Genomic DNA, 17,469 nt, shown 5'->3' with positions numbered 1-17,469 from the left:
ATGTCAGTTAATTACTATAGCTCCCGCCCTGGGCAAATTAGTGTAATTTTGTAAATGCCGGATCTCTATGGTAAGACGCATTATTCAACCAAGTTTCGTCAAAATCGGCCCAGTGCTGTCAGAGATATCGCGTGTGACTAACGTACAAACGGAGGAATTGAGACAGATCCACAGTCCCCTCCCCGATTTCATCGTGGGGGACAACTAAAGCCATTAATTAAGGGGAAGGGAGAGCGAGGGAAGGGATGGAGGCACACAGTGGTGTTTATAGATTTGTTTGTGGAAAGTATAATTTGTGTGCGTGCGGCAAATCAGTGCACAGCAGAAACGCCATCTGTTTCCTCAGAGGCTAGGACTCGAATTTGGTCCAGATCCGCGCGAGACAGCTGCTTATTGCAGGACTGGTGGGCTGTCTCCCGTAGCCTCCCGTAGCTCGTCAACCAGTAGGATTTCTAAATTTAAAAACCACTCTCACCGACTGCGAAAGCGGGAGCCCGAACATGATGATGAGAGAAGATGCGAACTAATATCGTTGAGAGAGTAAAGTATTTTACATGTTTTTATCTGTATCCAATAACTGCTTTAATTTCCGAGAATTGATAACGTTTTACAGGACTGAATTGGATGAGGAGAGCCTATCACAAAACTGCATTAATGTGTTAATGCTCAAATCATCCTGGATGCTTTGAAGGCTGCTACGACTGTGGTCCATTTATCTTCCTGCATCTATGAAGCGCTTGCAACGGCTGAAGACAAACGCAATTAATTGGTTGGTCATTATTTGATATTAAAAATAGGTGAGCCTGCCGCGTTTTTATGTTCATTAATGGGCTATTTGTGTTGAATTGTGGGTTTGATTTTGTCCATTGAGAATGTACTTTGCTGCAGTAACGGACAGTTATACAAAACCTAGTGACATTGTTATATTTAGGATAAAGTCATATGTAACCACACGTGTGATCACGTTGCATTTGTTAAAGTAGGCCTAGGCTATGTATTCAGGCTTTCATATCTTACGTGTTTGTTTGTCATTAGCCAATATAGATACTTATCCGGCAGTTTTATAAATGCATTATAGAAGTCTAGCAAATTATTTGATAGTAAATGAATATGTTTTATATAAAGTAAACCTATACACTTGTGCTGATTCAGATTAACTTTTTGATTCAAGAACTGCCTTTTATTGCTATTTGAGTTCTGAGAATAAATTCCTTATCATAAACTAGCTATCCAAGGTGAATGGATAAGGGATAGCCACCATTAGTTTAGTAGCATCGATTTTCCACAGGTGTCTGGACTCCAAATGTAGCCTATTTCTTTTATATGAGAATACTTATCTCTTGTATCTCACTACAGAGGCCAATATGAAACTAGACAGATTTATTCAGAGACACGGTCCACAAGCGAAATCTATTAGAAAATTGGATTTCCTCATTTTGAAACGCGCTTTACTGTCTACCATCAGGGAGTCCGTATACATTTTGGCCTTGACGAGCTGCCGTTAAAATGGGAGACAACATGTCCAAAAGATTGAAATTAGTGTCGGCTACGGAAGCGGAGATGGAGGAAAGATCTTTTATCAACCCATACCCCGACTGGGACCAAGGAGTCTTCACATCTTCCAATTCAGGAATGGACAGTGACTGTAACGAGCCTTTCGGCGAAAATGGAAAGGTAAGAGCCCTTGTTTAACATTTATTTTCCATAAGTAGTTACCGTATCTGGCTAACTTGTAACGTAGCTGTTATGATTCACTTGCGCATGCCAGAAGCGCATCTTGGACATTCTGAAGAGCTCTAACTCAGACAAAGTGCATGCAGTATTAGACAACTCTAGCCCCATTGTGACTGCTGTTAATGTTGCGACAGTTCGTTTCTGGTATCAGAACAAAATAGTCAGCACATAGTAACTTCTGATTTAGCTGTACTTTAATTAATGCAAACATATGTGTGGTTCGTATATATACGGTCTCGCTGTTTTACCTCGCAGGGCAAAACAGAGAAGAGAGCGACACATCCTATTGTTCTCTCTTTTATACTGACAGAGATAGTTCCCGCTCAATGCTGGCCTGTCCGAGGGAGGAGGAGCGTGGTTTAAACTTGCTCCTCCTGTCGTCGGCGTGTAGGCTGATCCCAGCGTCGTGACGCACTTCCTGTTGCCGGTTGTAGTTCTTCTTGTCTTTAGTTGATTTACTCGCAGTTCATATACTTAATATTGTAGCATAGCTTCCCCAGTATATTATAACGGTTATGCATACAAATAGCCAGTTCAACCCTAACACTGCTATTAGTCAGTAAACACCATATTACTCAGTAATAACAGTCACTCAGACCATTCCTGCACAGAGCCCACACTACTCTGACACATTATTAGCCTTAAGATCCAACGACGTTGAATTGCTTAGAATTCTATGTAGGGCAGAAATGAGCGTTTCGAGAAGGAAAGTTTCCTCTCACGACCTCTACAAGCCAGAATGCTAAATAAAATGTACTTTACAGGTTTGTGTTTTTTGTCTTTTTGCAGGTATGAATGTGAGACAAAATATCCACAGAGTAGTGTTATCAACCAGACCTTCAGTATGCTGGTCTGTATGTCGTTTGCATTTCCGTTTTTTATTTTCAACACGGATGCAATTCCAATCCCAGGTGACAAACCCTTGCAGAATATGGTCGAGTCTAACAGCAAACACTTCCAGCTGATTGCGAGGAAACATGCTTAGGTCGGCTACTGTTTACATATTTTGTGCATCACATGCAATTTGTCAACAGATTGAAAATACAAGCGACAGAATTTACCAGCGCCGCAAAAAGTCGGTTAAACAATCTCCACCTCCTACCACCAAAAGGACCAACAGTGTCCACAGTATTGTGGACACTGTAGAATAAGTGTAAATATACTTTTATTTAACATTCTGCTTTGTAGCTAGAGACATTTGCATCTTTTTTACAGCGACTTTGTTTAGACAGATGTTTATGGAGTAACCATGGTAACAGTGTGATGGTTTGCCAATGGACAAGTGTGCTGAATCTTGTAATTTATGAGCTGTGACCTGGGTGTCGCGCTGTTCAGAGGCTCTGGTGTTGAAATTGGCGATCGGCTGTCATTGTTTTATTGTGCGCTAATGGTGCTATGGTCCATGCTTCTGTGACATTGTTTACTTGTGCACTGTGTTAATGGCACAACTTCCAGTTTCCACAGGCTCCTTTGGATGTCTTCATTTTACCTGTAGCCGTTTCCAATGTGACAGATGGTAGTGCCATCCCACTTCTCACACCGATGCAGCAAATCCCTGGTCCCGTGGAGGAAAGAGTGGTCTGGAGAAAAGGGCTTTTAGAGACGATCTAGACGATTAGCAAGGCTGGTGTAGGTCGTCTATGGCCCTTATACAGTGATGGATTGAATTGTGACATTGAACTGCAGCTCCCCCTAGGAAAAGTAATTGCATCTAACTGCTAATGAGGCCCTTCGTGTGGATCTGTTTTGGCAGTGGGGTACAATTATGACTCAAGAAACTGTTGTAACGGCCGGCTCCGGACGGTATTGTGGCTAATCATTTAATGCCCTCTCAGCCTTTATACTCATTAGTATCGTGGCAAGGAAACAAAACACAAAGCTCGTTTTACTTTTTAGAAAACAGCCCTAATGTTGGAAACAAAGTTCATTTTGTTTCATAGTCACATTTATTTATTTTCCAAGCTATAGCACACAATATTTTACATACAGCAGGTTTTTAAAGGACCAAAGAGTTTGATCTGCATCGTGTTTTCATTTTTGCCCTGGAAAAAATATTGGGATACTGGTATCGTCACAGCCTTGAAATCTATGACATAATGGTCATAACACATCATGTAGTCATGTGACCTAGCCTTGGAGACAAATCATTTTGTCATGCAAGACTACAACTCCGTGGCCTTGTGGTTATGTGTCCGCCCTGAGATTGAAAGGTTGGAAGTTCGTTCCCCTGCCGAGTCATACCAAAGACTGTAAAAATGCGACCCGATGCGGCAATGCTTGGCACTCGGGGGTGTACTTGTACATCAAGCTACAGAAACAGGAGAGTGCCTGCTCCTATAAGTTGTGCCGGCTCGCACAAGCCAAGGCTAATTACTTACAAGACAAAAATAGAGGAGACTGTAGGCCATTTGGTCTCCCATCTTTTTGTTATTTTCATTAATACCCAGTGGTTTCCCAAGACATTTTGTGTTATGAGTTGTGACCCTCCCCCTAAAGCCTTTTAGAATTTCCCTCTGGCCCTCTCTGTCCAGCACAATGCTTCTTGCCACGGTCACCCAGTCATAAGCCCCCACAGCCTCAAACCTGCCTGTCTAATGACTTGGCCTTCAGGCTGCTGCTAGCTAGTCTAGAGCCCTGGACTGAATTGAGATCATTCACAAGTGTGACAAGAGATACCAGGGATAATGTCATGCTCAGCAGCTCATGCATTAGATTCATAGAGGTTGAGTCCTTACCTCTCAACCTCGATGCTGTTATGGGGATTGACAAATAGGTTCTGCACTTTGAGTGGATAGCCTGCCCTAATACACTTAGACCTGGCCTGACATCATATCTCTTTTCCTGCTCCTGAGAGGCTTGGCTACTGTAGTCTGGTCCTCAGGCCAACATTTTGTTGGGTTACATCAATCAAACAGAGAGGGAAATATCAGGGGACACGGTAAAAGAGCCAGAGGGATCATCAGTCACCTGTGCAGTTAAAATAAGTTATGTTCTTAACTTAATTCCTGAGTTGGTGTTGTGTGTTTACTCACTGTCAGCAACAGTACCTAGACCCCGGGGGAGAGAAAGGCAGAAGGCTCCATAAAATAACCCAATAAACCAGAATTACACTTCACCCCTCCTCTCTTTAGCTCTCTTAGGCGCTCTCTTTCTCTCACTCACTCACTCTCTTGTCCGGCCCAGGGCTACCTGCAGAGTGGGTCGTGGTTTGGATGAGATTGAGGGGGCAACCAGGGAGCAATGAAAGTTCCCACACAGCCCTAGAGAAACTCATTTTTTATATTGTAATTGAGGTGTTCAGGTCAAGGAACATTTGGTGCCAACATGGCTTCTTTGAAAAATGTATTTCTATAAGGAACAAAACTATAAACGCAACATGTAAAGTGTTGGTCCCATGTTTCATGAGCTGAAATAAAATATCCCAGAAATGTTCCATATGCACAAAATGTTTGTTTCTCTCAATTTTGTGCACACATTTGTTTACACCCCTGTTAGTGAGAATTTCTCCTTTGCCAAGATAATCCAACCACCTGACAGGTGTGGCATATCAAGAAGCTGATTAAACAGCATGATCATTACACATGTGCACATTGTGCTGGGGACAATAAAAGGCCACTCTAAAATGTGCAGTTTTGTCACATAACACAATGCCACAGATGTCTCAAGTTTTGAGGGAGTGTGCAGTTGGCATGCCGACTGCAGGAATGTCCTCCAGAGCTGTTGCCAGAGACTTTAATGTTCATTTTTCTACCATAAGTCGCCTCCAATGTCGTTTTAGAGAATTTGGCAGTGCGTCCAACCGGCCTCACAACCCAGGACCTCCACATCCAGCTTCTTTAACTGTGTGATGGTCTGAGACCAGCCATCCGGACAGCTGATGAAACTGTGGGTTTGCACACCTGAAGAATTTCTGCACAAACTGTCAGAAACCGGCTCAGGGAAGCTCATCTGCATGCTCGTCGTCCTCACCAGGGTCTTGACCTGACTGCAGTTTGGCGTCGTAACCGACTTTACTGGGTAAATGTTCACCTTTTGAGGGCCACTGGAAATCCCAGTTTCAATTGTACCAGGCAGATGGCAGACCGTATGTATGGTGTTGTGTGGGCGAGCGGTTTGCTGATGTCAACGCTGTGAATAGAGTGACTCATGGTGGCAGATATGGTATGGGCAGGCATAAATCCATTTGAATGCACAGCGATAGCGTGACGAGATCAACAGCCTAATCAACTCTGTGCGAAGGAGGTGTGTTGAGCTGCATGAGGCAAATGGTGGTCACACCAGATACTGACTGGTTTTCTGATCCACACCTCTACTTTTCTTTAAGGTGTCTGTGACAAACAGATGCGTATCTGAATTCCCAGTCATGTGAAATCTATAGATTAGGGCCTAATGAATTGATGTACATTTCATTTTATGAACTAAAATTTATGAAGTAAAATCTTTAATCGTTGCATATTGAGTTTTTATATTTTAGTTCAGTATATATTATAAACTGAGTTTGATAAATTCAGAAAAAGTAGTTACTAGTTTTTAATGTTAGGCTTTGCATTGAGAAAGGCTGCTGCTAGGAAGCAGGTCTGAAAGGAGGAAAGCACAAAGCAGGAGTTTGTGTGCTATAAAGTGGACGATCATTCAGCGGCCAAACGCGAAGATCTTTAGCCGTGATTTATGACCTAACACCCTCTTACTATCAATCTTTATTCTGGGCAACTTACCTGCCTCCTATAACTCTTTTGGAGAATTTGACAAAATAGGTTCTCCTCAGCTGTATTTTTCCCTTCCCTCCATAAAGTAAACCGATTTGATCCTTCACCTCAAGTGTGGGGATACAGTGCCTTCGGGAAAGTATTCAGACCCCTTGACTTTTTCCAAATTTTATCATGTTACAGCCTTATTCTAAAATTGATTAAAATGTCCCCCCCCCCCCCCCCCCCATCATCAAGCTACGCACAATACCCCCATAATGACAAAGCAAAAATGTTTTTTATACATTTTAGCAAATTTATAAAATAAAAACGGAAATATCATATTTACATAAGTATTCAGACCCTTTATTCTGTACTTTGTTGAAGGACCTTTGGCAGCGATTACAGCCTCGAGTCTTCTTGGGTAAGACGCTACAAGCTTGGCACACCTGTATTTCGGGAGTTTCTCCCATTCTTCTCTGCAGATCCTCTCAAGCTCTGTCAGGTTGGATGGGGAGTGTTGCTGCACAGCTATTTTCAAGTCTCTCCAGGAATGTTTGATTGGGTTCAAGTCCGGGCTCTGGTTGGGCCACTCAAAGACATTCAGAGACTTGTCCCGAAGCCAGTCCTGCATTGTCTTGGCTGTGTGTTTAGATTCGTTGTCTTGTTGGAAGATTAACCTTCACCCCAGTCTGATGAGGTCCTGAGCACTCTGGAGCAGGTTTTCATCAAGGATTTCTCTGTACTTTGCTTCGTTCACCTTTCCTCGTTCCTGACTAGTCTCCCAGTCCCTGCCGCTGAAAAGCATCCCCACAGCATGATGCTGCCACCACCATGCTTCACCGTAGGGATGTTGCCAGGTTTCCTCCAGACGTTGACGCTTGGCATTCAGACCAAAGAGTTCAATCTTGGTTTCAACAGACCAGAGAATCTTGTTTAGACAAACTCCAAGCGGGCTGTCATGTGCCTTTTATTGAGGAGTGGCTTCCGTCTGGCCACTCTACCATAAAGGCCTGATTGGTGGAGTGCTGCAGAGATGGCTGTCCTTCTAGAAGGTTCTCCCATCTCCACAGAGGAACTCTGGAGCTCTGTCAGAGAGACCATTGGGTTCTTGCTCACCTCCCTGACCAAGGCCCTTCTCCCCTGATTGCTCCGTTTGGCCGGGCGGCCAGCTCTAGGAAGAGTCTTGGTGGTTTCAAACTTCTTCCATTTAAGAATGATGGAGGCGACTGTGTTCTTGGGAACCTTCAATGCTGCAGAAATGTTTTGGTACACTTCCCCAGATCTGTGCCTCGACACAATCCTGTCTCGGAGCTCTATGGACAATTCCTTCAACCTCATGGCTTGGTTTTTGCTCTGACATGCACTGTCAACTGTGGGACCTTTTTATATAGACAGGTGTGTGCCTTTCCAAATCATGTCCGATCAATTGAATTTACCACAGGTGGACTCCAAGTTGTAGAAACATCTCAAGGATGATCAATGGAAACAGGATGCACCTGAGCTCAATTTCGAGTCTCCTAGCAAAGGGTCTGAATACTTATGTAAATAAGGTACCGTTGTTTTTAATACATTTGCAAAAATGACTAACCCAGTTTTTGCTTTGTCATGGGGTATTGTGTGTACATTGATGAGGAGAAAACTTTTAATACATTTTAGAATAAGGCTGTAGTGTAACAAATTGTGGAAAAGGGGAAGGGGTCTGAATAATTTCCTGAATGCTCTGTATTATCTGAATCTAAGCCAAATTGGTGTTAAAGCAGATAGTCATCCACATCACAATATTACTTAGACAATTTCTTCTTACTGTAGGTAGACATTGACGTTCTGGAGGTGAACTATCCATTTTAACAACACGTCAGCTCTCCAGCAGAATACACTGCAGCATGCAATACAGTAGCACTTCTCACAGCCCCCCCCCTCTCTCTCCCTCCTATTGTTATGTTAAACAGTGAATGTTTGTTCCTCTGTTGAGCAATCCCTCTCCATGCCTGGCTGCAGTGGGAATTGTGAACTCCAGCACAATTTTCCTAGTGGTTAGTAGTCAGGCCCGCTGTGCTCCATAAGCCTATGCTTTCAGTAATATGAGCAGGTTCTTTAAATTGATCTCAATTGTTTGTTTTGCATTCCATAGGCCATGTACCCTCTTGTCCTACAGTGTATATTGTTGATGGGAAATTGGTCCCAAGAGAATGGACTGCATATCCATGATCAAACAAAGGGGTTGGCCTTACCCTGTTTATGTGCAGAACGAATCACGAGGCCATGTACAAGGCCTGCATTAGATCAGCCAAATGGTACTCTTTGTGAATATGATTGGTTGTTGTCAAAATTAAATCCTCATAGATCCCAGGATTAACCTTACATCAAGGTTGTGTGTCGCTGTCCAAGATGCTTAAACACGGTAGCGCTGCCTTTAGCGTAGCAGCACACACTTAACCCAGGCTTAGTTTAGCCTTCGTTGTGACTCTGTCCATGGTGCTAGCAGAATTAGGCTATATTATGTAATCTTAGGCTACACATACAGTCAGGTTACTCTTGTCTTGGCTGTATATGGTATTGACGCTGAATATAATACAATAGCTAAGGGTGCTGATGGTTCTTGGCTATGTCTGTGGTCTATCTGGCTGTGCGTTAGGTGTGGGCGGTATACCGGGCGTGTATTTGGAAAAAGCCACGGGATGGTTTTTCAATACCTTCAATATCGTCAACTATTTCTTTGACGTTTTTTTTATAAATGTGAATATTTGTAGCTACTTTTAAGTTATTACCTGCAGTGTACTTAGGAGATAAAGCAGATTGCGTTCTTCATTTCACCTGTCACATTTATTTTAAATTATGCAGTTTCCATCGTTCCCCAGAACAGTTGAGCCAGTCACGTGTTTGTTCGTAAATAGCACAACGGGAGAAAGTGAGCTGGTGAGTCCATAGCATTCTATATCTATCGGCGAGTCTCTGTTGTGCGGTGCACATGAGGGGATGATGTTACTACTAAATGTTTGCCATCAGATATCTTCTAATGGCTTTCTGACAGAAGTCGGGGCTCTGGATGAGTTGCCATCTTTTCCTTGCGCTTCCCCTCCTCCGTTCTTCTCTCCTCCATGTACACATGCTGCTCTTCCTTCAGAAAAGCATGCGTCAACTTAGTTGATTTGCCCAATTTCTCTCGTTCACTTTCGCTTGTAAATGTCCACACTCACCGAAAATGACATTCGGTAGCTACTCGCTATACTTGTTTAACTTTCTGAGCTGGATTTGCCTGCCTTTACAATTCGTTTTCTGTCAAGATAGAACTGCCAAAGGGGCGGAGTTGCAATCTACTGCAGAGAGAGCCTGCAGAGTTCTGTCATGCTATCCAGGTCTGTGCCCAAACAGTTCGAGCTACTACTTTTAAAAATCCACCTTTTCAGAAATAAGTCTCACTGTTGCCTCTTGTTATAGACCCCCCCCCCAGCCCCCAGCCCCCAGCTGTGCCCTGGACACCATATGTGAATTGATTGTCCCCCATCTATCTTCAGAGTTCGTACTGTTAGATTACCTAAACTGGGATATACTTAACACCCCGGCCGTCCTACAATCTAAACTAGATGCCCTCAATCTCACACAAATTCTCAAGGAATCTACCAGGTACAACCCTAAATCTGTAAACATGGGCACCCTCATAGATATCATCCTGTCCAATTTACCCTCTAAATACACCTCTGCTGTCTTCAACCAGGATCTCAGCAATCACTGCCTCATTGCCTGCGTCCGTAATGGGTCCGCGGTCAAACGACCACCCCATCACTGTCAAACGATCCCTAAAACACTTCTGCGAGCAGGACTTTCTAATCGACCTGGCCCGGGTATCCTGGAAGGACATTGACCTCATCCTGTCAGTAGAAGATGCCTGGTTGTTCTTTAAAAGTGCTTTCCTCACCATATTAAATAAGCATGCCCCATTCAAAAAATGTAGAACTAAGAACAGATATTTTGCCTTGGTTCACTCCAGACTTGACTGCCCTTGACCAACACAAAAACATCCTGTGGCGTACTGCATTCGCATCGAATAGCCCCTGCGATATGCAACTTTTCAGGGAAGTCAGGTACCAATATACACAGTTAGTTAGGAAAGCAAAGGCTAGCTTTTTCAAACAAATTTGCATCCTGTAGCACTAATTCCAAAAGTTTTGGAACATTGTAAAGTCCATGGTGAATAAGAGCACCTCCTCTTCCAGCAGCCCACTGCACTTCGGTTAGGAAACACTGTCACCACCGATTACGGAGAATTTCAATAAGCATTTTTTTTTCTATGCCTGGCCGTGCTTTCTACTTGGCTACCCCTACCCCGGCCAACAGCTCTGCCCCCCCCCCCCCCCCCCCGCTTTGCTGATTTTTATGAAAGAGTTGCAAAATCTGAACCCCTACAAATCAGCTGGGTTAGACAATCTGCACCCTCTCTTTCTAAAATTATCCGCCAAAATTGTTGCAACCCCTATTACTAGCCTGTTCAACCTCTCTTTCGTATTGTCTGAGGTCCCTAAAGATTGGAAAGCTGCCGTGGTCATCCTCCTCTTCAAAGGGGGGGACACTCTAGACCCAAACTGTTACAGACCTATATCCATCCTGCCCTCCCTGCCTTTCTAAAGTCTTCGAAAGCCAAGTTAACAAACAGATCACCGACCATTTTCAAGCCCACCGTACCTTCTCCACTATGCAATCTGGTTTCCGAGCTGGTCATGGGTGCAACTCAGCCACGCTCAAGGTCCTAAACGATATCATAACCGCTATCGATAAAAAACAATACTGTGCAGCCGTCTTCAACCTGGCCAAGGCTTTTGACTCTGTCAATCACCGTATTCTTATCGGCAGACTCAATAGCCTTGGTTTCTCAAATGACTGCCTCGCCTGGTTCACCAACTACTTCTCCGATAGAGTTCCGTGTGTCAAATCGGAGGTCCTGTTGTCCGGACCTCTGGCAGTCTCTATGGGGGTGCCACATGGTTCAATTCTCCGGCCGACTCTTTTCACTGTATATATCAATGATGTCGCTCTTGCTGCTGGTGATTCTCTGATCCACCTCTACGCAGACGACACCATTCTGTATACATCTGGCCCTTCTTTGGACACTGTGTTAACAAACCTCCAAACACGCTTCGATGCCATACAACAGTCCTTCCGTGGCCTCCAACTGCTCTTAAATGCTAGTAAAACTAAATGCATGCTCTTCAACCGATTGCTGCCCGCAGCCGCCTGCCCGACTAGCATCACTACTCTGGACGGTTCTGACTTAGAATATGTGGACAACTACAAATACCTACAGTTGAAGTCGGAAGTTTACATACACCTTAGCCAAATACATTTAAACTCAGTTTTTGACAATTCCTGACATTTAATCCTAGTAAAAATTCCCTGTTTTAGGTCAATTAGATCACTATTTTATTTTAAGAATGTGAAATGTCAGAATAATAGTAGAGGGAATGATTTATTTCAGCTTGTATTTCTCTCATCATTTTCCCAGTGGGTCAAAAGTGTACATACACTCAATTAGTATTTGGTATCATTGCCTTTAAATTGGTCAAACGTTTCGGGTAGCCTTCCACAAGCTTCCCACAATAAGTTGGGTGAATTTTGGCCCATTCCTCCTGACAGAGCTGGTGTAACTGAGTCAGGTTTGTAGGCCTCCCTGCTCGCACACGCCTTTTCAGTTCTGCCCACAAATTTTCTATAGGATTGAGGTCAGGGCTTTGTGATGGCCACTCAAATACCTTGACTTTGTTGTCCTTAAGCCATTTTGCCACAAGTTTGGAAGTATGCTTGGGGTCATTGTCCATTTGGAAGACCCATTTGCGTCCAAGCTTTAACTTCCTGACTAATGTCTTCAATATATCCGCATAATTTTCCTTTCATGATGCCATCTATTTTGTGAAGTGCACCAGTCCCTCCTGCAGCAAAGCACCCCCACAACATGATGCTGCCACCCCGGTGCTTCACGGTTGGGATGGTGTTCTTCGGCTTGCAAGCCTCCCCCTTTTTCCTCCAAACATAACGATGGTCATTATGGCCAAACAGTTCTATTTTTGTTTCATCAGACCTGAGGATATTTCTCCAAAAAGTACAATCTTTGTCCCCATGTGCAGTTGCAAACTGTAGTCTGGCTTTTTTTATGGTGGTTTTGGAGCAGTGGCTTCTTCCTTGCTGAGCAGCCTTTCAGGTTATGTCAATATAGGACTCGTTTTACTGTGGATATTGATACTTTTGTACCTGTTTCCTCCAGCATGTTCACAAGGTCCTTTGCTGTTGTCCTGGGATTGATTTTAACTTTTCGCACCAAAGAATGTTCATCTCTAGGAGGCAGTACGCGTCGCCTTCCTGAGTGGTATGACGGCTGCATGGTCCCATGGTGTTTATACTTGGGTACTATTGTTTTTACAGATGAATGTGGTACCTTCAGGCGTTTGTAAATTGCTCCCAAGCATGAACCAGACTTGTGGAAGTCTACAATTCTGAGGTCTTGGCTGATTTCTTTTGATTGTCCCATGATGTCAAGCAAAGAGGCACTGAGTTTGAAGGTAGGCCTTGAAATACATCCACAGGTACACCTCGAATTGACTCAAATGATGTCAATTAGCCTATCAGAAGCTTCTAAAGACATGACATAATTTTCTGGAGTTTTCCAAGCTGTTTAAATGCACAGTCAACTTAGTGTATGTAAATTTCTAACCCACTGGTATTGTGATACAGTGAATTATAAATTGAAATAATCTGTCTGTAAACAATTGTTGGAAGAATTACTTGTGTTATGCACAAAGTAGTTGTCCTAACCGACTTGCCAAAACTATAGTTTATTAACAAGAAATTTGTGGAGTGGTTGAAACGAGTTTTAATGACTCCAACCTAAGTGTATGTAAACTTTTGACTTCAACTGTAGGTGTCTGGTTAGACTGTAAACTCTCCTTCCAGACTCACATTAAGCATCTCCAATCCAAAATTAAATCTTGAATCGGCTTCCTATTTCGCAACAACGCCTCCTTCACTCATGCTGCCAAACATACCCTCGTAAAACTGTCTATCCTACCGATCCTTGACTTCGGCGCTGTCCTTTTCAAAATAGCCTCCAACACTCCACTCAGCAAACTGGATGTAGTCGATCGCAGTGCCTTCCGTTTTGTCACCAAAGCCCCATATACTACCCACCACTGTGACCTGTATGCTCTCGTTGGCAGGCCTTCGCTACATATTTGTCGCCAAACCCGCTGGCTCCAGGTCATCTAGAAGTCTTTGCTAGGTAAAGCCCCGCCTTATCTCAGCTCACTGGTCACCATAGCAACACCTACCCGTAGCACGCGCTCCAGCAGTTATATTTCACTGGTCATCCCCCAAAGCGAACCCCTCCTTTTGGCTGCCTTTCCTCCTAGTTTTCTGCTGCCAATGACTGGAACGAATTGCAAAAATCACAGAAGTCTCCAGCTTCAATCTCCCTCACTAACTTTAAGCATCAGCTGTCAGAGCAGCTTACCGATCACTGCACCTGTACACAGCCCATCTGTAAATAGACAACCCAACTACCTCATCCCCATTTTGAGATATATTTTTTTGTTGCTCTTTTGCACCCCAGTATCTCTACTTGCACATCTATCACTCCAGTGTTAATGCTAAATTGTAATTATTTCGCCACTATGGCCTATTTATTGCCTTACCGCCCTAATCTTACTACATCTGTACACACTGTACATAGATTTTTATATTGTGTTATTTACTGTATGTTTGTTTATCCCATGTGTAACTGTGTTGTTTTTGTCGCACTGCTTTGCTTTATCTTGGCCAGGTTGCAGTTGTAAATGGTAACTTGTTCTCAACTGGCCTACCTGGTTAAATAAAGGTGAAATAAATAACAAACTTTAGAAAAAAGAATCTCGTTAGCATTTAGCTAACAGCGTCTATGTGATGTCGCTATTAGTTTGTGGTAATCTTGTTAGCATTCTGGTAATAGAGGCCCAATGAGCTTTTCTTGCGTTTATGGCGCCACCTTGTGTGCTTTGACTGTCATACCATAAATCCTGATATGAGAGAAGGACGGTATGAAAATCTGGATAACGCCCAAGCCTACTGTGTGTCTGTCTGTCCATTTCTGGCTCAGTCCTCCTGGCTCCTGGGGCTTCTTCAAGGCCTCACCCTCATCCATCTGGCTCTCCCCTATATCCTCTCAGAGATGGAACCATCTTTCACACAGACATGTCTGCTTCTAGAACCAACCCTTTTCCTGCTTCCCCATCTTCTCAAGCTCTGTTGATATCACAGTTTGACCTAGTCGTTGGTGTTGTGGCAGCAGCGGCCTCCAGCCATTTTGATTGAGGTAGTATTGACGCTTGCTTGATGTTTTGTTTTCTCTGCCTCAAGCTTCAGTTCATACAGGATTCTCTTCATTCGGATGTTTAGACCTGGATATCGCTCTTATATTTATCTATTCATCAGTGTTGGGGTTTGGTGCCTCGGGCTCTAAGCTTCTCCCTTTCTTTCACCTCAATATTGACACTTTAGGGTTATTTTTATACTGTGAATCCATTAAAATAATGTTGTCAACTCATTATTTGACATCTAAAATAATGAACAGTAACATAATACGCTTGGTTAAGAGAAAAGCTATTTATTACAGTGTCTTGCACAAAGCCAAGCATGTCAAAGTAACGGCCTACGTGAGGCGTTCGTTAGCATAATACTGATGTTGTTCATGGCCTTGAGTCAAATCTAGCAGACACGCTCTAAATAAACACAGGATAAAGAGTAAATCTAGACTTATCCTGATTTATCAGAATAAACACATTTTATAGGGGCTTAGGCTAGGCTATACGCTAAGCCCAAATTAAATCAATGAAGGCTGAATATGGAGGGAAAGGCAGGATGGCCTACATTGGGTGAAGACTCCTGTGAAATAGCCTACCTCTTGCAAAATAAACTACAATTTAAATTTCACAACAGGATTAGTCCATAATGTTGCATGATCGGTGGTTAGGCTATTAGCTGGCCAAAAGTAGGCTACATGAAAAGTGCAATACTGTTAATTACAGTTGTGCCGGTCCATGTTAAATTAAAATCTCCCTACCATCATATCTACAGTGCCTTCAGAAGCATTCATACCCGTTTACTTATTCCACATTTTTTGTTACAGCTTAAATTCAATATTGATTTTTTTTCCCCCTGACAAATCTACACACAATACCCCATAATGACAAAGTGAAAACATGTTTTTAGAAATTTTAGCAAAACTATTAAATACAGAACATGTATTTTCCAGAGCAACTTACAGTTGGTGCATTCATCTTTATAATAGGTTGTTGAGATTCAAGAGCTTGAGGATGAGTTGACAAGTTGAATCAGGTGTAGATGGATTTCATGGAACGGGGACCGGACCAAATCTAAACCAAACAAGCCAGCAGCATACCAGCCTGCATCCCACTGCTGGCTTTCTTCTGAAGCGAAGTATGGGTTGGTCCTGGTCGGTCCCTTGATAAGAGACCAGATGCTACTGGAAGTGGTGTTGGAGGGCCAGTAGGAAGCACTCTTTCCTCTGGTCTAAAAAAAATATCCCAATGCCCCAGGATAAGTTTACTTGTCACGTGCGCCGAATACAACAGGTGTAGTAGACCTTACAGTGAAATGATTACTTACAAGCTCTAACCAATAGTGCAAAAAAAGTATTAGGTGAACAATAGGTAAGTAAATTTAAAAAAAACTGGCTATATACAGTAGCGAGGCTATAGTAGCAGGCACATCGCTGGTTAAGTCAGGCTGATTGAGGTAGTATGTACATGAATGTGTAGTTAAAGTGACTATGCATATATGATAAACAGAGCGTAGTAGCAGCAGCGTTAAAGAGGGGTTGGGGGTAGAGGTCGACCAATTTATGATTTTTCAACCCCGATACAGATTATTGGAGGACCAAAAAAAGCCGATACTGATTAATCGGCCGACTTTTATATTTCTAATAATGACAATTACAACAATACTGAATGAACACTTATGTTAACTTAATATAATCCATAAATAAAATCAATTTAGTCTCAAATAAATAATGAAACATGTTCAATTTGGTTTAAATAATGCAAAAACAAAGTGTTGTAGAAGAAAGTAAAAGTGCAATATGTGCCATGTTAAAAAGCGTTTAAGTTCCTTGCTCAGAACATATGAAAGCTGGTGGTTCCTTTTTAACATGAGTCTTCAATATTCCCAGGTAAGAAGTTTTTAGGTTGTAATTATTATAGGACTATTTCTCTCTATACCATTTGTATTTCATATACCTTTGACTATTGGATGTTCTAATAGGTACTTTAGTATTGTCAGCCTAATCTCGGGAGTTGATAGGCTTGAAGCACAGCGAAGAGCTGCTGGAAAATGCAGGAAAATGCTTTTTGAATGAATGCTTACGAGCCTGCCGCTGGCTACCACCGCTCAGTCAGACTGCTATATCAAATCATAGACTTAATTATAATATAATAACACACAGAAATACGAGCCGTAGGTCATTAATATGGTCGAATCCAGAAACTATCATTTAGAAAATACGGTGAAATACGGAACCGTTCTGTATTTTATCTAACGGGTGGCATCCCTAAGTGTAATTATTGCTGTTACATTGCACAACCTTGAATGTTATGTCATAATTATGTACAATTCTAGCAAATTAATTACGGTCTTTGTTAGGAAGAAATGGTCTTCACACAGTTCGCAACGAGCCAGGTGCCCCAAACTGCTGCATATACCCTGACTTTGTTTCACAGAACGCAAGAGAAGTGACACAATTTCCCTAGTTAAAAGAAATTCATGTTAGCAGGCAATATTAACTAAATATGCAGGTTTAAAAATATATACTTGTGTATTGATTTTAAGAAAGGCATTGATGTTTATGGTTAGGTAAACATTGGTGCAACGACAGTGCTTTTTTGTGTGAATGCGCTTGATAAATCACCTGTTTGGCGACGGAGGCTGTGATTCAATGATAAATTAACAGGCACCGCATTGATTATATGCAACGCAGGACAAGCTAGATAAACTTGTAATATAATCAACCATG

At 42.6% G+C, this 17,469-nt stretch overlaps 1 protein-coding gene across 1 annotated transcript in view; it reads left to right on the top strand.

Annotated features, from left to right (window-relative positions):
- Positions 1-495: 495 nt before the first annotated feature.
- Positions 496-17,469, top strand: part of lancl2 (LanC lantibiotic synthetase component C-like 2 (bacterial)) — a 67,933-nt gene continuing 50,959 nt past the window's right edge. The window contains exons 1-2 of the mRNA NM_001139970.1: positions 496-797; positions 1,466-1,674. Of these exons, the coding sequence (NP_001133442.1) occupies positions 1,507-1,674 (168 nt within the window). The 5' untranslated portion in view covers positions 496-797; positions 1,466-1,506. The remainder of the gene's footprint in view (positions 798-1,465; positions 1,675-17,469) is intronic.

This window comes from Salmo salar, chromosome 29 (assembly GCF_965601325.2).
Source record: "Salmo salar chromosome 29, fSalSal1, whole genome shotgun sequence".
Lineage (NCBI taxonomy): Eukaryota > Metazoa > Chordata > Actinopteri > Salmoniformes > Salmonidae > Salmo > Salmo salar.
Note: the sequence above shows the minus strand (reverse complement) of the source record. Positions and strands in the feature narration are given on the sequence as shown.